This window comes from Epinephelus moara, chromosome 24 (genome assembly GCF_006386435.1).
Source record: "Epinephelus moara isolate mb chromosome 24, YSFRI_EMoa_1.0, whole genome shotgun sequence".
Classification (NCBI taxonomy): domain Eukaryota; kingdom Metazoa; phylum Chordata; class Actinopteri; order Perciformes; family Serranidae; genus Epinephelus; species Epinephelus moara.
This window is the reverse complement of record NC_065529.1, coordinates 14,054,491-14,077,296: the sequence shown is the minus strand read 5'-3', so window position 1 is coordinate 14,077,296 and position 22,806 is coordinate 14,054,491. Positions and strand designations below refer to the sequence as shown.

Genomic DNA, 22,806 nt, shown 5'->3' with positions numbered 1-22,806 from the left:
AGTTAATAAACCCATTTTGGTCTTAATGCTCTGTGGCTCTTTTCCAGAAGATAAATGGTTGAACTGTCCATTGGAAAGGTCGTCCTGATGAATTAGCAAAAGCTCTAGCTGAAAAGACAAAGTTATATACACCAGCTTAAGAGATTTTTCACATCCTGGCAAGCATAAAATTGTCCTTATTAATGGATTACTGATTTGTAACGCATAAATTAATCATACAGCTGTAGTTACAACTTGTAAACTCTTTAATAGAAAGAGGTACATACTGTACATATTCTATGCCTGCTGAATAAAGCCATCCAGATAGTCTAGCTCCCAGACCTCTCACTGTTGCAACATTATTTCTGTCATCACAGTACCACGTCCTTCCTGAGCACTCACTTCCCTCTGGCATAGCTTCACTTGACTGTCTGCTACGAGTTGTGTGGAGCATGAGACAGACTCGAAGTGAATCACATTCACTCCACAGGGACTTTTTCTGAAAAGGTGGAACTGTGAACTCTCTCACATTTCCAATAAAAAGTCTGGTGCTTTGGCAAGAGAACAAAAGCCTTGGAGGTTACTCATCTCATTGAGCTGGCAGAGGTGGAAATGAAGAAATGACTCCTGGGGAAGAGTTTAAACAGAAGAACAAACTACACAGGCCACCGCTGAGATCTATGTTAAACTTTCTTTTAATGCTTTAAATGTGCAGTTGAACCATGACAGTTTCTAATTAGTGCTTAATTGGCAACACACAAATTACTGTGGAAGAAAAACTTGTCAGCATGTAACTCCAGCATGACCGAAAACCAAGGGGAACACTTCAGCTGTTAACCTGTTCATCTGTGATATTAACCTGTGTCCTCCTACAGTTGCTCCTTGAGCCTCTGCTACTTACCTCCATGGAGAAACGTCTGTGCTGGGCCTTGCTGTGGAAGTGGAGGTGGGAAGGAGACTGAGCTCCCGGTGTTGTTGGCTCAGGGCTTGAAGGACTGGCATCATGAGATGGAGGGCCCAGCCTGTCTGGAGTCAGGCCTGACAGAGCAGAAACATTATCACTTAACATTTGCACATGTACAGATGGGTGACAAAGGTAAACCCAACTGTGTGTGTTCCAGAACAGCTAAAATAAACAGTAAATTTTCCCTGCAGAACACAGGAGCTGCTGGTCTACTGCTGCCTCAGTCAGTTAGTTAGCTTGTGTTATTGTGTGACTTTGGTGTTTTAAAGGGTTAGTTCAGATTCACCTAAGTCACACAATGGCTTGGCAGTGGTAGAACAGCGGCTCCCGTGGTCTGCAAGGTAAAATTGTGTTGTTTGTCAATAGCATGTGGCTTTGAAGAGAGCGAAATGACGGTTTCAGTTAGATGCTCGAAAGGGCTGTCTGACGGCAAGGTAAAGCCATGGAAATATTCTAAATATAGCATACACCTAAACTGATACAGATCTTTTTTTTAGGTGGAACTTTTCTTTGATGGCTAAAATATGTTTTGCTGCATCTGTCCACACAACCCTGTCTCCTGGAAATTCTGTTTGCATGTTACTAAACTGCCTCCTTAATCATTTTCTTTTGGTTGAGTAATTTCTGCCTGGATTATGTTCAGAGACAAAGTTTCTTTCAGGTAACGAAACACATTAACTAGGTTAATGTGTCGTACAGGCATTTGAAAGAGGTTGTTGGGGAGAATGGCGGGCATAAAAGCGCAGGACCTTGGCACCAGAACTTTACGTTTGTGTCCAGAGTCATGTCTTAGGTTTAGGCAAGAAAAGCACTTTGTTCAAGGCTAGGAAAGATAGTACTTTTGGTGAAATATTAAAAAATAATGCCGTGGTCACTACGAGTGGATACTGTATTGCTAGATTGCCTATTTTGGCAGAAAACAGCCGGAATTTGAATCATTGAACATTTTGCTGAAATACATTACATTACTCTTTATGTCAATAGGAAATTCTCTTGACATTACATCTCCCTTATAAACGTATTTGCTGTTTCAAATTAGTTGTATATAAACATAATTTTAGAGATAAGGGGCTCATCCACAACAGTACATTGCTTAGCTTCTGTGGTGGTACTCTGCCTGCTTCTCCGAACCGGCATTGCCTGACTGACATCTAGTGTATGTAATACACTGACTATGGATAAGTACCAAATGCAACCCCACTTCAAAAGATCCAAACCAACCCCTTATGGGGTAGCCTCTGTAGTTGACATGCCCCTTTTATAAGAGACAATTACAGTACATGTCTACAGTAGAGCCACCTGGAGACTGCAAGAACTGTGACGGGTCAGTTTTGGCTGCATGCTTTTTTGTCTACGAAGTGCTGTTTGAGATTGCTGATTGTTGGAATGGACTTTGAGCTTCTTGTTTTCAGAGACGAGGCTCATCAAGACTATAGAGGAGATTATTGTTAAGCCAGCTGAAGCAAACATAACACACTATTATACTCTGTGAGCACACCAGCATTTCAGTGTGACAGCTATCCAGCCACTGTAATGGGAAGAATGGACTTTGATCCTCATAATACAACACTGACTGTGATGTGTGTTTGATGCCTGGTCGGCGTCTTTTGAATGCTACCTGCTGTGAGGATTCAGCTGCAGTTTGATCTCCAGTTTCAATACTGAGTGTTGGCCGCCTCACCAGTACGGCAAGTGTGGGGTGTTAAGTGGACATGTGTCCCCATTTTATCGGCAGCTTTCAGGTGTGCATATGTCTGTGTTACAACTGTTCCCTGCTGGGGTGAAGCACAAAGCTCTTTAACTCCTTGTTTCCATGGGGATGATGGCTAACAAGGGAAGCGGGTCTCAGTGTTAAGGGGTAAATCTCATATACTGTATCTCCGTAAAGCCTCACCCCCATAACGCACACTTTTATTTATATACACGAACATGAATATTAACTGCATGACCTCCACACACATACATGTACAATACATAACCTATAACAAGCAATGACAAAAAAAGATAAAGGAGGCAGACAAATAGAGGCCAAGGTGGCTGTCAGATTTTAAAATGCTTTGATGAGTTTAACAAGGTGTTTGTAACAGCGCTACAGAGAGGCTTCTAACAGGCCACTTGGCATGAGATTGACTGACAGTCTAAATGGGCTGGGAGGATGAGATGACAACCTGTTTGCTAGTCATTTGAATATCACAGCTACAGCGCTCCTTTGATCTCCAGACGCTAATTAGGGTCAGTGAATGCGACACTGATATGAGCTTACACACACACAGTGTCTGATTGCTGAGATATGGATGAATGCCTGTTAGACATCTTATTAGGAATAAAAAGCAATCCAATATCGTATGCGGCATGATGTTTTTGTAGCGTATCCATCTGGAGCTGTGGTTACAGGGAGCGGGAAACAGAGGTAGAGAGGACTCAGAAATAACTGTGGAATTGTGTTGGGAAATAACCTTCACAAATATTGGCAGAATTAACACCCAGTCTGTTTGAACCGACAAGCTGGTCAATGCCATTAATGAGCCTTCATCAAGGACAGACATTTTCCAAACACTATAAAACTCATGTTACAAACCTTGATGAAAAATCCTGAGAGTACTTAACAAGACTAGGAGTCTGTGTCGCTTTGCCTGTACTGGAGTTTTTGGCTAAATGCTAACACTGGCATGCTAACAGGTTCACAACAACAATACTAACATGCTCATGTTTAGCGAGCCCATCCCCTAGTTGTCAAATACCCACGCTTTGTCACTACCCTTGGCGGTTGGTAAAGGCGCCAAAGGCACTCTAGCATATTTATGAGATGTGCAGGGCTTTCAGCTTATCCAGTGTAAACCCATCCACAGCCATACTTGACACTGTGACCAACTGACTCAGTATAAAGAGCGCAGTAAAAGCAGCAGCACATTTACATTGTGTTATGTTATCGTTACGTAACAAACGTATCTTAACCCAAAACATAATCTTTTTTCTACACCTTATCAAGTAGTTTTGTTGCCTAAATCTAACCGAGACCCTTTCACAACATTAACCCATGTTACAATGTGTTTCAGCTGTGCGTCACATAGAGACACTGGGGGTCCATGTCATTGGTTTGACATCCTATTAGTCCGACTGTCCGCGGTGCTGAACGGCTCGCGGCGGGCATATGGTGCGCCGCGACCGGCTTGAGGCGGAGCAGGCTCACGGCTTATGTGTTTGTCACTTTCTTTTTCATTTTAACCCACACCATGATCTTTTCCTGACCCTAACCAAGTGGTTTTTGTGCCTAAACCTAACCAGACCTTAACCACAGGGCATCATGATGTTTTCGGAACGGACTTCGGAACAATGAGTTTAATATGGTCGGAACAATGGGATGTCGAACCAATGGGCTGTCGAACCAATGGGCAGTTCCCGACACTGGAGGGTGCCCTGTGTGTCGCTATCAGACGCTGAACGCCATGACAAAGCGTCAGCATCTGACAACTTGAGAATAAGGACAGGTTAGTTTAGCTGGTGTAATGTTTACTATGATCACCACTGCAGTTTGGTGTGATAGCATGCTAACATTTGCTAATTAGCATTTAACACATAGAACAGCTGAGGGTGATGGGAAATTATTTGTAAACCAAAGTATTAGATACAATAAGGAGACTTTAATAAAACATAAGGGATCACCAAAGTTATTTAAAAGTTAGTGACAAGCTAGTGAATGAAGTGGAGTATTTAGCTGCTAAAGAGATTTTTCAGGAGTTGGTGGAGACAAAAACAGAGCTAAAAACGATGATTGGACTTTGGATTGGATTGACCAGAAACAGGACTTCACATAAAAGCTAATTTTGATGTGTGTCTGCTGGATGTAGTCATCTGTTTGCTAACACTTTGACCATAACAGCTTTACAAGGTGCATAGTATACTGCTTATATCTTGCTACGTTGCTCACATCTGACAAAGACAAAAAAAAAAATCTGATTCATAAGAAAACTCTGTAGAGTAGCTTTAACTGAGACAAAGCTAAAACTGTCATGTGGTCAACAGGTAGGTTTATGGGAACAGTAGCTAATGGTGTTTTTCCTGTAAAATCAAATGGCAGTGTGTTTTGGCCAACAGCCAGTCAACATAACCAAGATAAGAGAATCTCACCTGCTTGGTAATAAAGGTTATTTTTTCTGCCACTGTGTGCCAGAGGGTTCTATAATTTAAAATGGCTTAATGAAAACCAACAAAGTCAACACTGGTGCTACTTTTATTTAATTTAATTGTATCATTTGGCTATTTTATCTGCTTATGTTGTTTAACTATATTGTATATGCTTAGCTTGTATATGTTTAACTGTATTGTGTGTATGTCTTTTTACCACGTTTTTAACTATTGCAGCATACATATTGAATTAATTCATAAAATATCAGGCAAAGGAACTGCCAATTAAAACTAGCCTTTCAGCAAACAGGTGCATTTGTTTGAATGTCGATTAATCTACATTGTATCTTTTTAAATAAAACATAAATTAAATCGATTCAATTGAAGACTCAACCAACCCACTGTCACGTGTTAGCGATTCAAATCAACAGACTTTAATAACTGATTTGTTATCCCTTTAATCAGGATTTGTTTCTTCTCTGCAGAGAATTTTTGGTATCAACTGTGATGAAGAAAAATCTCTCATCAGAGCGCTGATGTGTCACCGTGGCATATGTGATTACTCTCATGTTCATATTGGAGCTCAGTAAAACAGCTTAATGGACTAATATATGGAAAGCAAACAAGGGGATTGAGCCTAATGTGAAATATTAGCAGTTAGTCAGGCAGGAAGTCCTGGCTACCTCTAACACTGACTGATACATAGACACACACACCTACACATATACACTTTGAAGCTAGAGCAGCTTATTTTTGTGTTCATGTGTCGCTGTATCTTATGTGTGTATCTCTGTGTGCCTAAGGGAATGCTCATTAGTTCATCAGGCTCATTGATCTGAGACTGATTGACTTTCTTTGTTTGTCAGCGTCTTCCAGCTGCTCGTGTTTTTAAATGTGAGAGATGATATGAGAGAATCCAGTAATCTGATGAGTGAAGTTAAAGTCACTCGAGCATGAGCTGCATATTTAATAAGATTTGTTTGCACAGTTGTGAACAATTTTCTGTAAAAGCAGGGGAAACAGGTAGCCTGGCTCAAAAATCAGCCTACCTGCCTCTCTAAAGCTCGCTAACTAACACGTTGTATCTGGTTTGTTTAAGCCTCACACAAACAAAAATGTAAAGATGATTGCCAACTCTCTGCAATCAAGCCAATTAGCATATTTCCAAAAATGTCAAATGACAGCCTGTTCTCATTCCCAGGTTGTCAAACAGCAATTCTTTGTCTCGCCCCTTGGCGTTTGATATTGACACTAAAGGCACACTTCAATCTTGATGAGACGCATCGGGTTACAATTAACTCCACTGTAGACTTATCCATAGCAAACACCTAATGCTGAGAGCAACCGACATAGTATAAGGAGCAAGAAAGTCTGTATAGCATGGGAGGGAGGGGAGGTGGATGTCACCCTGGAGACTGCAGTTCATGTCCCATGTGAAACCAAAAGTCAATGTTAATGGTGTATACGTGCTCCAAATAATGCCTTTACCAAACATTAGCCTCAATATTCACTGGATCTACTGACAAAACATGCATGGACCACATGTTGTGTTCAGATCATTATATCCTTGCAAAAATGTCAGAGGATGTTTTCCATTTAAACAGCAGTATGATGTAAGCAACATGATATAATCCCTCACATGGGACAGAAGAGTGCAAGACAGAAAAGAGAAATGAACAGGGAAAAGGTGAGTGTAAACATCAGCTGGATTTAGGTCAAATGCTCTGTCTTTCTTTGTGTCTCCTTTCTGTCTCTTCACTCAGTTGTTTACCTCCATGTCTTTGTCCTCTTCCCCCCTTTCTCTCTCTCTCTCTGTCTGTCTGTCTGTCTGTCTCTGTCTGGTTACCTCTTTCCTGACCTTCAGGAGCAGACAGTGATGCAGACAGATGTACTCTGGGGGGTTAAACTACATATCCAGCTGCTTCTCTCTGCCAGGCAGCCGAATAACAGCCTCACTTTACAGAACTCTATGTTCACACAAGAGGCAGCGGCTTTAATTGCCTGATTATGATTAGTTGATGTGATAAACAAACAGGTCTGATGAAACCACAGTACATAGTGCTTACTTTAATGCTTGTGCACCGGTCTTGGCATAAAATCTAATCGTTATTTTCCAGCTTAAAGCAATTAAAGAACAATGCACAGTAATGACATCATGCAAGATGAAGCGGTTAAACATCCTAGTAGCTCTGCAATCTAATGGTGCATATGTATTAATGCAATTCATTCATGTTATTCCATCTCATTGTACTATCTTCACAGTCAAACTTTGCATCATAAAGCAGAGACACTCAAAGAACCTAATTCTGAGTGCACTCAGTTCCTTTGCATTATCTACCACCACTTATCCCACCATAACCCTCATTTCCCTTTGAAGCCTGCTGATCCTCTGTGACTAAGCTTCGGTGGTGGTACCAGTCGTTGCCGGAAAAACCCCAGTTAATCTGCGAGGGTCCGCTACAGTCACAGAAGGAAGGGAGGCTTTTGTATTTGGCATTAAAAACCAGAATGAGATTGCAGTTGTGCTCTATTATTAGACATGAGCTGTTCATTCACACAGGGACCAAAAGACACAAGGAAGTAGAGGAGCTCAGGGTTCAGGACTTTGAACATGCTTAATTAACCAACGGTTTATTGGTTACAAAATTGTTTTCTTAGCCACTGTGGCCAACCTGTCAAACACTGAAGTCCCTTTCATTGAAATGGAGTTACAAAAACATTTCTATATGGCATCCTACACAACCAAAATACCTGCAAACTGTAACAGGAGAGACATTCTGTGGGCTTAAAGGGATACTCTGTTGAATTTCAACCAGCTTTGTGTCATAATAATCTGGGTCATAAGTGTAAATGAACTGTTTTCTCTATCCTGCCAGAGTCCCTATCTTTTTTTTTTACTAATTTGGCAGCAAAAATCTGCCCGAGGACGGATTTTGCTTCACTCAGAAAATAAATAACTATATTCTGTCACAGTTACAGTTTTAATTGAAGTTTAAATTCTGAATACAATTACTGTCTTTAAAAATACTTAAAGGGATGACTTTCTTTGTTCTGTTTCACTGGTTCTAACACCGTGTCCTCACCGAATGCAATATGAGCGAGCATCAGTTTGATTACAATGTTTTCTACTGGAATGTTCTAACTGGCTGCATGCGACACAGCACTGCTGGTTTGAGCTGAACTTTTGTTGCCCTGTTTCTATTTATTCCTGTTGCCAGTTTTTAAAGCTCCACAGTTGATAAAGAATTTACGCAACATCTCCTCATTTAACTACAAAAACCTAAATGAGGTGGCAACAGACTGAACAAAGATCGCCAAAGAGCTGTAAATGACCAGTGCTAAGAACAACCTACTTACTGCTGGCTATATTGTTTGTCATTTCCAGTAAATCCCAATAGAAAAAGAGTCTTCTGTCTAAAAAGTGCAAATGTAGAGAGATAAAAAGCTCTCACTCTCCATTTCTATAGTCTTTGTGTCTGTGGTGACGGCATGCATACAAAAATGAGTGAGAACAATCTATAGTTCAAGCAACAGCCCAAGTTTTAATTTAAACTTTAACTAGACCTTAACCATTGTACTAACAACCCAACACAGTTTATTGTCAAAAACTTTAACAACAATTTGGAGGAATTTCTTTAAATTTGGGACCCACACAGTATATCATTAAGGTTACCAAGAGGTCCCCCATGGCTGAATGACACTTAAGTTAGTGACATGCAGGTTCTTACCCTGAGTGTGCTGTATGTTGAGCTGGTTTATCTGCTCGGTGAACTCATTCTCCTCAATGGTCTCAGTGCGAGGAACAGAAAGAGAAAAACGCCTCTTAAAGTTCTTCATCTTGTGCATGTTGCTGAGGAACAGACTCTGGGAGAAGACAGAGACACAAAAAGAGTGACATTCATCAAAAGGTGTACTATTAATTCTCCAATCCATCAATTCATGCAGCATATGCATCAAAACAGTCTTTGATGCTTTTCTCAAATAACAATATGAAAGGTGCAATATTTGGTATATATATATATGTATACATATATATATATATATATATCCTGTATGCAAAGCATTCAGAAAAATACTTCTGAACTTTTCCTCATGTACAGAGCATACACCACAAATTAAAGAAAGTGTAAACACTCCCCGGTTCACTGCCTACATGACACGAGCTGCAGACCATGTTGTGCCTCTGTGATGGACCTTTATTTGCAGCTTCACCAAAGACAGTCTTGTGTTTCTGATAATGAGGCAGAAAACAGCAGGAAAGCAGCTGATCAATATGCTCTCTCCCCCCAGTAGGTTACATAACAACAGCCAGCCAGTTATCATTCTACTGCACTCTTTTTCCAACTCATCTTTTTGTTCTCTTTTTCTCTGGTCTGTCTGATACAGAGGCGGGTTTCACGGGGCCTCCATGATTCTGTTACCGACACAAATTTGTGCATATGTGTGTGTGCTTCTGCTCATTATTGTGAAAGCCCGAAGAGATGTCTGTGGTTGGTTCAATTACAGCAAGACTGCACATTCGCTACTGTTATTTTTAGGCCTCAATAACCCATCAGGATATTACTATGTCTGAGCAATCCCAGTGTATTCATATCAGATGACCCTTTCTGCGGTGATACCTGCACAGTGCAAGTCAGATGGCTGCCTGAGCCCTATCAGGAACATGTCATACACATACAGTATGCACAAATACATGGGTGGAAACAAATGAAATCAAAATACTGCCAAGTGTCTATGTGCAGCCTCCAGATCTGCAATGATAATCCATCCTAACGATACCCAGTAGCTGCCACTAGTGACAGTAACCTTCCAACCCACTCCATAATACAACTGGAAACATAATACAGCATTGTCAAGTAATGGGATTTTAAAATACAGCTCATGGTTTAATACACTGACGGTTATTATTGTTTCCTGACACTGGATGAATCACAAATGCAATGGTGAGAAAATGTTCAATTTCCCACAAAGGAAACCTCCCTGTTATCTAACTTATAATCACACTTCAGATAGATGTCTTAATTTGTCTGTGGTACAAAGCTGTCTAGTTCTTTTAAGGAGGACTGATTTGCAATGAATTCTGTGTAAATTAGGGCTTTTTTTAAACTAAAATTTTTGGCATGTCAACCCAGTCAGCTCCCTTCACTCTGGCTGAAAATGTTTGCCTTGATAAATAATAAATGTTGCCTTCTAAGTACGAGATTGCAAGTACTGCGCATAATTGTAACACTTATAATGTGGTACATTCCCACACACATCTATAGCGATGTAGCGTAACATTTGCTCCAGTGCAGATGATGGGAGGGCTGGACAAAACACTTCATCAGATAGATCGACTTCTGCCCTGGACAACACAACTGGCCCTCAGGAAGCGTGCCAAACTTAACATAGCCAATTTGACATAGTGGCCAAATCATGTAACTACACCATCTAGGCCAGTCTTGTGATACCATTGGGCCCCAGAGGACTTTTTCCCATAGACTTAATTTGGGAAAGACATGTCTGTAAATTAGTGGATACATTTTTGTGAGGGCCACAACCTCCAGGGAATGACTTGTTTTACTATCAAGGTTTGATCCATTTGGTCAAAGAACATTTTGAAAGTCTAGAAGAGACGCACAATTGAACTTTTTTTGTCTCCATTCAAGTTAGCAGATCGCTAAACCTGAAGTTAGCCACTTAGCCAGTGGAAGTCTCTAGTGCGCTTGCTCTATGGGCCAAATGATTCAGAAGATCCAGGTCATTTTATATCTGGAAAGTCGAACTTTTTTGGCTTTAAACGCCACTGAGAAACTTTTGTATGAATGAATGGGGCCCCGCCTCCAATGCTGTTCTCTTTATACATTCATGCAACACGCCTGGTGCGTCTCTCCCTCTCTCTGCAAGGCTACGTGCCCCCTCTGCTGTTGCAGCATCTCTCGCTAGCATATACAGATATGTGTCAATGGCATGAAGTCAAAGGCATGCAAGCCTGATGGCCACTGCAGGACTCGAAAGGACAGGTGCAAATGGCAGTGTCAGTGTTAACAAAGGTAATTCTCAGGATCCTCAGACAGTAACATTACTAAAGCAAAGCAGCAGTCCAAAGACACGTCTCAGGCTAACTGGCTCAGAATATATCCATGACTGGAACTTAATGACGGTGAAATGAGCTGCTTGATTTGTGAATGTCCCCTGCTGCGCCTTTTACCAGCAGTTGTTACACAGTCAACTCTAGCTCACCACTCAGATGACTAAGGACAATGCTGCAGCTCAATGACATGAGGAGAAAAAGACAATAAATTGCAGTGCTGTAGAGAATCCTGAGGACAGTGACAACATGCAACCTAAAGTAAGAATAAGACAAGGTAGCAGTAAGTGCAGCACCTCAGCATGTATATGAAAGATTTCTGGAATTCTCCCCCATTTTGAAAAACCAATTTCAGTCACTGAAGAGTTCACCAGTAACAAGGATAATTTACTGGGAAAATTCAGCAGGCGATGACAGTCGATATTCCCACAGACAGTTTCCTTAGGCAAACAGAGATGACTGACAGTGTCCTCACTGCTCTATATTTCCAAGGTCTCTCCCCTCTTATTGCTTGCTTCACAACCCTATTACCAAGCCACAAATCATGAGACATATCTTCCTCTTTTTTTGTCATTTGGTGCCCCTGGTCAGCAGGTGTCACTTGCTGTTACCATGGAAGCAAGGCTCTTAGTTCAGAGTTAGCCTGGAGGTAGAGTGGCTAACTGTAGGCTTAAATAAGTCCTGCAAATCAGATATTTCTGTCCTTGTGCTTGCTATTTTGAGTGCATAAGTGCATTCACACTGAGAAGTATAGCAAAATAAAGCACATTCATAGACTATACAAATACTGGAAGTGATGTCATCTACTGGACTGCTGTTCTGAAGCATCGAGTTTGGGAATTCAGCCATGGCCATCTTGGTTTTCGGTGCCAGAATTGACCATATTTGGATGAGAGGGTGGAGCTGTTTTGGCAGTTTTTGGCTCTTCCATATAGGCTTCATTTTCAGCCTTGGAGGTTGCTGCTTGAATGATCAGAAAGTTGAATGTGGAACATAACACACTTCTCACCCTCAATGGTTGCCATTTTGCCTATGTCACAGAGAAAGCAAGACCATAAACCCATTTCAAACTTGTGAAATGTCAGCCAATGACCATGGACAGCACTGTAGCATAGTGCAAATACATGTCTACTTTTTACTGCCACTATACTGTTCTCAGGTATAAAGCTATGTACTAATATTATATATTTGGAGATAAGACATCAGTCTGTTTATTGGGTTAATTCTGTAATAATTTGGTATTACAAAAAAAATTACACAAACGCTAACGCTAGCTTGCTATTTAGCTAATAGTGGCACATTTCTTGATCAGGCACTGACGTTACATGTGTTCTGGCGCAGGCAAAATGATCTGTGGGCATAGTGTGGTTTGGTGTTTAAGCATGTTAAATTGCAAGTGAAGATTTTAGTGTTAGATTATCATATACTGTCATAAACTTGGTAGATCATCTGGGTCCTCATTTATAAAAGAGTGCTTAGGATTCATACTAAAAGTTGACGTGCGCCCAAAAGCTGAAAATGGCGTGCGCCAAAAAAATAATCTGATTTATAAAACCGTGCGCACGCACACTTGCACGCAATGTTCTCTTTATAAATCACAGACCTCCTGGAGTTGTGCGCACCCAGATCCGCCTCATATTCCGCCCTCTACACGCCCTAGTTCAACCATAAATGGTCATGCAAATCACCTCATGAATGCGATCTGCATATAAATAAGCTGGCATGCGAGTGTTGTGTGAGTCAAGGCGACGGGTGAGAAATGAACCAAAAAACGTAATTTCTCCGAGACTGAGCTAGAGACCCTTTAACGGGAGGTGGAGGACTGAAGAAAGATTTTATTTGGTGGCCACAGCAGCGGGATCACTAATAAAAGAAAGCGAAAAAAAGTGGCAACACATCAATACTGCTGATGCTGTCAGCTGTGTCTGTGGGACTACACGACAGTGACAGAACAAAAAAAAGTGGTCTGATCTAAAGGTAGACCAAATATTTCTGCTCCTTTACCAACATGTAGTTAATGTGTTGCTTTTAAATTTGAGGATGTTTGACATTGATGTGCGACATAAAGAATCACATTTATTAAAGGTGGAGGCAAAAAGGAGTATGTGCCAGTGCCATCTTGCACTGGAAATATTTAGCTAAATAAATAAATATATTCCATGCAGTCGCGCCGTCCTCTCCGCCTCCTGCGCTCACAGAGTGGACAATGAGACGCTAGAGGCAGTGTGGATTAAATACGTATTTAGAAAGAATTTCAATTCAGGCTTTGAGTTGGATTTTACAACGTTTTTATGAAACAATTATCACTCACTCCAAGCGCAAAATAAGGCTGCTAGATTTAATTTCATTGATAACGTGGATCTAAGGTGGATATAGCGTGACATTAAATTTGTGTGAGACATCAATAAAAATCTGACTCCACTTCTCCACCTTGCCGTCTGCATCGCCACTTCCCAGTGTCTTCCAAAATGTGCGCACGCATGACTCAGAGTTTGCTTAGCGCACGCATGACTCAGAGTTTGCTTACAGGTGCGCACATTCTCCCGCCAAGTTTATTTTTAAAAATCACAACCTTTGCGTGGTAAGTGGCGTACGCCACTTTCAAGCCCCGTTTTGTGCGTAAGCAAGCTTTATAAATGAGGCCCCTGGTGACAGAGCCAGCCAGTACAGGACATTCATAGACATAGAAACGTGCCATGACGACTTGTTAATTGTTAATACAATAATTTAATAAATAGGCCTACAGAGGAAGTCCAGTGAGCACACAAGCAGATACAGCAAACACAGACCGCAAACAACCTGACTGAAATTTGCCAAGCACAAGAAAAAAGTCTTTTAAATCTTGTGATCATCATTTCTGTTACGCATCAGCCGTATTTAATTTGAGACAACACTACTCTGTCAAAATCTATTTCTAGTGAACTGAGACAGTTTCAGTTTAAGCTAATAATACATTGTGACATTGTGGCTGCAAGCACATCAATGAATTTGTAACCCTTCATTTGGAAAAAACATTTTTTTAACAGAAAAGAAGTGAATGAATAGCATGAGCTGGATGAAAGGAGGGAGTCAAACAGAGTCTGGATTAAAAAAGCAAAGGGAAAAGTTTTCAAAGTTATTTTTTTAATGGCTCTGAAACTAAGTAAGACAGCAATTTGATTTGCGGTCTCCTCAGCACAGCCGGTCAGCTCTGGTTGAATGATTCTGTGTCATTTTACAACCAAAGAGCTTTACAGGTTCCCTGTGGGATGCTGAATCTCCAGTAGTCCTAAGGAGCTGTTTTTCTCTGAGTGGGTCCCCATTTTGTTTATCTCACGCACAGGATGCATATGCATGTAAGCGGCTGACGCAGTACACCATCCTGCCAATGGTTTCACACTACAGTATTTTACTGAACAATGCTGGATTTAGAATACTCAGAAACTGGCTTTGAAATGTCTTATGAGAAAGGAAAAACACTCAACGTCAAGGATACACACAGTGTGTTTTGGTGAGTAACACTGACTGTAATAACCACATGGGACACCTTTAATCAATGAAAGGTTTTGTTACAAAACCCTTTTAGATTTTACTACAGGTGGTTTAATTGAAAAGGTTAAATAATAGTGACTTAGAACCAAATTAATTATGCACTTTTATTTCTAGAGGTGAAATCTACATATATAAAGGTGTTACATATGCACAAAGGCCCGGGAGTTCAGGGAAAATACCAAAGGCATCCTCACAGTCAGAAAAGTGTGGGTGGCAACCATAAATTGAACAGCGAGCGGAGGAGGCAGCTCAAAAGGCGATGGTGGAAGCAAATAATCCCCAGATCAGTACAGAGAAAAGGAGGATTTCTAATTCTGAAAAGGAGAAGCCTTTAGAGATCAATCAAATTCAGCTCATGTGATTCCTCAGTGGCAGGGAAACATACTTTTGGTAGAAAAAAAGCAGCTGCTACACAACACTGCTAAAAGTGTATGGCAACCTTTTAGTGCTGTTAATAACACACAATCATGGCCCAGTAATGACCAATTTCATCCATCACGACAATAAAGGTACCGCTAACATTTATATCGAATATAAAGCTATCTTAACAGCAATAATTTACTGCAGCATGCAGTTTTCTTTCAGCTCACTGCGGATATTCTGGTAATGATACTATGTGATAAAAGCCAGAGTGAATATAAAAACCTGACCTCAGTTAACTGTGTCAGACAAAATATACAATATCAGTGAAGCCTATAAGTTTAGGGAACTGGTAGCCTAAAAAGCAATCAGATAAAGCAGAATTACACATTGAGAATGGAGGAGGAAAGAGGCTTACTGTGCAGAGAGAAATCAATACTACTAGGCTGGCTAAAGTGCTGTTGTGTTTGTGGCTGATGTTTTTCCCTTTGAGAATTCGTTAGGCGGCCTTTATGAAGGCAGACTTCCTAGTGTCTCAGCTGGATATCGCTATACTGTAGGAAGGGGGTACTTCCAGCACACATTTAAGAGCTGAAATGAACAATAGTACACTGCATTTGACACCGGTCTAAAACAGACATGTAATCCACTCAAGCAAATTGGCTTCTGCATTGAAAAACAACAATACAAAGACCTCTTTGTGCCGCAAGCTGAGTAACAGTGCTGGGTCCTTTTACTATTTTGGTTTGTTGTGATCTGTTGGAGGAGGACTGTGTTTGTTATGATGAGGATGAAAAGTGACCTTTACTCCTCTGTTCCAGCATCTTTTCACTGGTGCTGTGCTTTTAGGAGTTATTGAATCTGAGGGTGCTTTTGCACCTGTAGTTCGGTTCATTTGGTCACACCAGAGGGAAAAAATGACACATTGTTGCATTTCAGTTCTGGGCCTCTTCCTATTAACGCTGACAAACAAAGTTCTGACTCGGTAATTGGACAGTTTTGGTGTTTGTTATCTTGCATCATCAGGACCCACGTGGAGAAATCATGGCGACTGACAGTCATTTATGCAGCAGCACTTTAATGGTTCTTAAGTGTTTATATTTATGTTTGGTTTCACAAAGAGTTCATAGAGAAATAACTGACTGTAAGCATTATAGGCTATCATTAGACTGTAAATCAGTTGCATGTTATGAATGATGACTAAAATAGAGAAAGGATGAAAAGGCATCTTGCACAGTAATGACTCAGGTCTTAACACTGTGGGATCACTGTCACACATGTTTTTATGGACTAAATGAACAGACAAAGTACACAAAGTCAGATACAATGATGGCAGCTTCAATAGCTTTTAAATCAGGGAAAATACCCTCACTGACGTGCATATGTGTTACCATGGTTACATGTGCTGTAACCAGTCAAAAGTTTGGACACACTTTTTCATGCAAGTAAATGGGAAAGTGTGTCCAAACTTACGACTGGTACAGTACTGTATGCATTGGCATAAATACTGTAGGTTATGGGATGTACGAGACCTTTATCAGGATCAATTATGAGATCATGGACAGATTTCTTATCAGCAGAGAATTTATAATCAGTGTGGCTCTGAAATCATGCTAAAATCACATATCTGCTATCATAAAATTCTGTGGTTGGTTTGTTTTCTTTCACACAACAAACAAACCACACCAGAGTCCATTTGGAAGCTGGCCGAGACTTACCTTTTTGAGCGATAAAGGTTCGGTTGTTTGGTCCGCACCAGGGTTCAACTGACAGCTTTCACACCAGCTAGAACGAACTGCACTAACCACACAAATGGACCTGAGTTCGGTTGAACCAAACAAGTTCAGGTGTGAAAGCACCCTGAGTTTATAATTTCATAGACACCTGTAGATGTGTAAATGGCCATACCATGAAAGCTCTGTCAATGTGCAGAGCTAAGAAATCACATTGATATACTTTATCCTATTTAACAGTTAATGTTGCTAATTATCTGATATGCATAGACTAATATGGATACAGTAAACATCTGGAGTTCCACAACAATCTTGTTTTAATGTGGTAGGGATTCATTGTTCCTTAGAGAGGCTGGTTGTCCTTTTCTTTACAAAGACAAATATACAGCTTTAATTGGAAGGAGTACACTGATTGTGAGGACCACAACATTTACTGGAAACAAGTGTACTCAAGTTTAGGGGAGACTCGTGGCTACTCGAAGAACCCATTTTCATTAGAATATCTTGAGGTGAGGGTTCAAGGGAACTCTTTCAAAAAGGTCATGACAGTTATTCACACACCAAAATTTACCCTAAGTTTGGACCATTATTCAGCCCCCTTCACCACAAGCTATGTCGACATGGTTGGTACCAATGGATGCCTTAGGTTGTCTGGTTTCAAAACACTGGACACTGACATTAAACACCTGATAATAATAATAATAATAATAATAATAATACATTTTATTTAAAAGCGCCTTTCTCAACACTCAAGGACACTTACAGAGCATTAAAAACACAATTAAAATCACAATTAAAATAAATAAAAACAACAGACAAGAGTGACACAAAGTAAAAATGGATGTGGGCAATTAAAGGGAATATGCAATTTGGAACAGATGGGTTTTGAGTTGTGATTTGAAATGGGGTAGAGAGTCCATGTTTCTGAGGTCCGGGGGGAGAGAGTTCCAGAGTTTGGGAGCAGAGCGACTGAAAGCTCTGCTCCCCATGGTGCTGAGCCGGGCGGGGGGCACAGAGAGGTGGAGGGAGGAGGACGACCTGAGGGAGCGAGAGGGGGTGGCGATGTGGAGGAGATCAGACAGGTAGGGGGGGGCGAGGTTGTGAATGGCCTTGAAAGTATACAGAAGGATTTTGTAATGGATTCTGAATTTGACTGGAAGCCAGTGAAGCTGCTGGAGGACAGGGGTGATGTGGTGAAAGGAGGGGGTTCTGGTAATAATGCGGGCTGCAGAGTTTTGGACCAGTTGAAGCTTATGGAGGGATTTGTGAGGGGCACCAAGGAGGAGTGAGTTACAATAATCAATACGGGAGGTGACGAGGCTGTGGACCAGGATAGCCGTGGTGTGAGGGGTGAGGGAGGGGCGGAGACGGTTAATGTTTCGTAGGTGGAAATATGCAGACCGGGTGATGTTATTGATGTGTGAGTGGAAAGACAGTGAGCTATCGAGCATGACACCCAGACTCTTAACTTGAGGGGAGGGGGACACTGTGGAACTGTCAATAGTGAGGGAGAAACTGTCAGTTTTGGATAAAGTGGATTTGGTACCGACCAGGAGGAGTTCTGTTTTATCAGGATTGAGTTTGAGGAAGTTGGAGGTGAACCAGGATTTAATTTCTGAGAGGCAGTGGGTGAGGGAGGAGGGTGGAAGAGAGGTGTTGGGTTTACTGGAAAAATAGAGCTGGGTGTCATCCGCGAAGCAGTGAAAGTGAATACCAAATTTACGGAAAATATTGCCAAGTGGGAGGAGATAGATAATGAAGAGGAGGGGCCCCAGGACGGAACCCTGGGGCACACCTGAAGTGACGGGGAGGGCTGTGAAGTGAAGGATTTCAGTTGGATGAACTGAGTGCAGCCAGTGAGGTAAGAGTGAAACCAGTGAAGGGGGGTGTGGGTGATACCTATGGAGGAGAGTCTATGGAGGAGGACTGGGTGAGAAATAGTGTCAAAGGCCGCACTCAGATCGAGGAGGATGAGAATGGAGATTAAACCGGAGTCAGCTGCCATGAGGAGGTCGTTGGTGATCTTGATGAGGGCTGTTTCTGTACTATGGAGGGGATGGAAGCCGGACTGGAACTGTTCATAGAGGCTGTTATGGGTGAGATGGGAGTGGAGTTGAGAGGCAACAGTTTTTTCAAGAGTTTTGGAAATGAAGGGGAGGTGAGAAATGGGGCGGAGGTTTTTGAAATCGTTGGGGTCTGAACCAGGTTTTTTCAGGATGGGACTGACGGCTGCTGTTTTGAAAGGGGTGGGAACAGTTCCAGTGGACAGTGAGGAGTGGATAATGGCTGAGATGAAGGGGAGCAGAGAGGGGAGGCAGGATTTGACCAGAGAAGTGGGGAGGGGGTCTAGCTGGCAGGATGAAGGTTTGGACTTTCTGATGAGGTCAGAGATAACTGAGGGATGAGGGAGTTCGAAGGTGGAGAATGGTTGATAAGGAGGGAGGAGTTCAGAGGAGGGGAGTGGTGAGGAAGTGGAGCCCAAGTGCTGGTGAATTTTATTGATTTTGTCATTGAAAAACCGGAGGAGGGACTCACAGGTGTCTGAGGAGTACATGTGGGGGGGTAGGGAGTCCGGGGGTTGAATGATTCTGTTATAAACGGAGAAGAGAGTCTTGGTGTTTCCAGCATTTGAGCAGATGAGTCCAGAGTAGTATTGAGATTTGGCATGAGAAATGGAGTCCTTATAGAGAGTTAACTGAGCTAAGTAGATGTCTTTGTGGATATTGAGACCGGTTTTCCTGAAGAGTCTTTCAAGCTGTCGATTTTGGGATTTCATGGAACGGAGATGTGGGGTGAACCAGGGGGCAGACCGGGTAAAGGAGACAGAGCGGGATTTGACAGGAGCAAGTGTGTTGAGTATGTTGGAGAGTCCATTATTGTACTGTGTGACGAGATCATCGGGGGTGGAAGTGGGGTCCGGAGTCAGGGTGGTGATGCAGGAGGAGAGGGAGTCCATGTTAATGTTCTTAATATTGCGGTATGAGATGATACAGAGAGGTTTGGAGATAGAGAGCTGGAGGGTGACGTTAAAAGAGAGGAGGAAATGGTCCGTAATGTTAAGTTTGTCAGCAGTACAGTTGGAGGGGGTGAGACCTGAGCAGCAAATTAAATCAATTGTGTGACCTGATGATGAGAGGAGTCTGCCATCAGACAGCACTTGAGATTTTTGGACCCTGAAATGTATTTTGGATTTACACAGAGAAAAGATCACCGCCAATTTATACTTTAACTTCATTAACAAATAATCCAATGACAAATACAGTCAACCACAGGACTCACTGTGGTTAACAAGGGATCTTTATAAAAGCACCACTGAAACATAGGGGTGTAGTGCTATTTGTTTAAGTGATGGAGCGCATCTATGACAAACACATGGATGGCTCAGTTTAAAGCTTATGTAACCACTGTTCCTACAGTGGCAAATATACAAACATAAGTCAGCTATAACCATAAAATAAAAGGATATTTTGCTGCTTTTTCATCTTTGCTAGTAAACAGTTGGCTGGTAACAGACTGAGATAAAGACATGATGTTGTGAATCATCAAACACACCTTAAATGTCAACAACATATGCTTGAGTGATGATTGGATCTTCAAGCGCTTTTATAAAAAAAAGTCCACGGATTTCAACTGGATAATTTAAACTGTGAATATTCTATTTCCTCACTTGGAGAAAAAAGGTGGCAGAGCGTCGTTCCGGTGTGCTCCTGCAGCACTACACCCCGCTGAGAGTTTAGTACCAAACACTGAGACTAAATGCTTAAAAAAAAAAAGCAGCAATTTTTCATGCACTTATACACTTGGTTTCGCTAAAAGACAGCTGCATTAATATGGGAGAATAAGCAATAAAGCTTTCCTTGCAGCCTTGCATGAGTGCAGTGAAAACACAGGGCCTACTTGCATATCTAAAATAACTTCATTCCCAAATATTTGTCAGTCATGACTGAAAAATTACTCAAATGTAGCGACTTACAGTGTGCAGACAGTCCTTCCTGTTTACAGTTCAGACTCAAGTCATGGCCAAGAATGTAATCCACACAGAGTCTTCCAAACCTATTCTTTCTTTTTAATAGATTAGCCCAACTGTACTCAGACCTGTAAACCACATGCAACATGTCAGCTGTTTGCAGTGTGTCACCCAGGAGAGAGACTACATTCTCTTTTTACACTGACTGTTTCCTAACTTGCTTTCTCTTCTCTCATCTGTCGCTCTGCTCTAGTGTTTGAAACAGGATCTAAAGTTCTTCTTTTCTAAATGGGATACAGAGAAATGCAGCAGCCCTCGCTCTGATTGGGAGCCTGTCTTTATTCACTTTGCCCTCTTGAACAACTTAATTGGTAGGGTCGTGAGTGAGGAAACTGATTGCAATAGACAGCGTGTGTGTGTAAAACTGGCAGTGTGATTAATTTATCCTGTAGACAACAGACTCCTCTGTTTGGAGGAGGGTGCGCTTTTACGGTCGGGATGCTTGCAGACAATTAGGAGTATTTGGCATCATTCTCAGAACTACTCTGTGAAAGGAGGGAAGTTGGTCTTGGGTTGAGGGACACTGTCTGACCACACACAGAACACACACACACACACACACACACACACAATCTCAAAAGTGCACTTAGGGATGGACTGGCAACAAAAAAGCAACCTGGGAATTTGCTGTCAAGTGGCTCAAACTTGACAAACCAAATTTGAAGTGACACAACATGTTAGCAGGAAACTCATTAACAGGAAAAAGAAATCGATGTAATGATCACCTGACGCCTATTGTGACTTCAATTGAAAAACTGTGTTCAAACACAGAACTAAATTACAACGTGCAGACCTTACTCACAGGAGCACGCTATGCTCACACTGCATATTCACACACATCACACTTTATGTACACTGAGTATGTGTTTAACAATTCCCTTTTTTATTTTTTAAATGTTGCTCATGGTGTCTGTGAGTGCTTGGTCGCCTGCAGGGAACCAATGAATCGCCTGCAGGGCACGTTCTAAAAATAACTGCAGTCCAGCCGGCCGTCACTCACATCTTAGAGGTCAAATCAGTAGACGTTACAACTGTAGTCCACCCATATACTGACACTCATTGTAAATGCATTCGGCCCAGATCGAGCTGATGAGGAGAGCCAGTGATGGACTTGGCGAAGTTAGCAGAAGGATACATGTGGTTTATAAAACAGGGTGATAACACAGGATTTATAATGTCGAGGCTGGGGTTGAAGAAAGACCAGACCTCACATGACCTCACAAATTTTTGAACTTCTGGCCAGTTTGCGCCTGAATGCACTTTATGCTAATATAGCGCACACTCTCCTCTTTTTTTAAAATTGCTGTTCCTCTGGTCTCTGCTCGTCTTTCTCAGCTGTTATCATCTTCTCATGGATCATCATGAGGGTTAATATCTTTTATGTTTGTGGTTTCATAAATGTTGTTGGGATGTAACTTTTATTTCTTTTTTCCTAAATTTGAGACTACAACCCTCCAAAATAGTCAGTCGACAGTGGGCCATTCATAAGCCAGTGTCTGTAATATCAGTCGATGCATAGGCCTACAGTCTTTTTCAAAATAAACTTATAACTGTGTTAAAACACCTCATTTTCACCTTTATTTTTTTGTGCAACAAACATGTGGTTAGGTTTAGAAAAAAACAATATGGTTTGGGTCAACATTCATTACGCTTTTACCTGCGACATTTCAAACTGACATCGTCCAGGTGGTATTACACACTGACGCCACCCTGTGGCGTATCATACTGGCATGAAAGGTGCCTTTTTGCTTCTGTCTGACACTGAAATCACTGACAAAGCATCAGTATTTGACCAGTTAGGGCAGTGCATACCTGCAGCACAACCGACACTAATGTCATCCTCGGCCTCTCTGTAATTAGTCTCGCTCACCAGACCTTTCTCAAGAAAAGAAAGGTCTGGCTGGGCCGACCCTCACTTTAAGATTGGAGAAAAAAACGGCCCGGCTTTTTTTTATTTCTTTCAACCAATCACAGTCGTTGTTGGCGGTGCCACAGCAACGGTACGCTTGCAAAATTA

The 22,806-nt window shown here is 41.6% G+C and overlaps 1 protein-coding gene across 1 annotated transcript in view; it reads right to left on the bottom strand.

The window, feature by feature from the left end:
* The window catches only part of cdk18 (cyclin dependent kinase 18), a 63,303-nt gene that overhangs the window by 22,109 nt on the left and 18,388 nt on the right, over positions 1-22,806 (bottom strand). The window contains exons 2-3 of the mRNA XM_050038424.1: positions 8,797-8,932; positions 881-1,017 (exon numbers count right to left, since the gene is read on the bottom strand). Of these exons, the coding sequence (XP_049894381.1) occupies positions 881-1,017; positions 8,797-8,914 (255 nt within the window). The 5' untranslated portion in view covers positions 8,915-8,932. The remainder of the gene's footprint in view (positions 1-880; positions 1,018-8,796; positions 8,933-22,806) is intronic.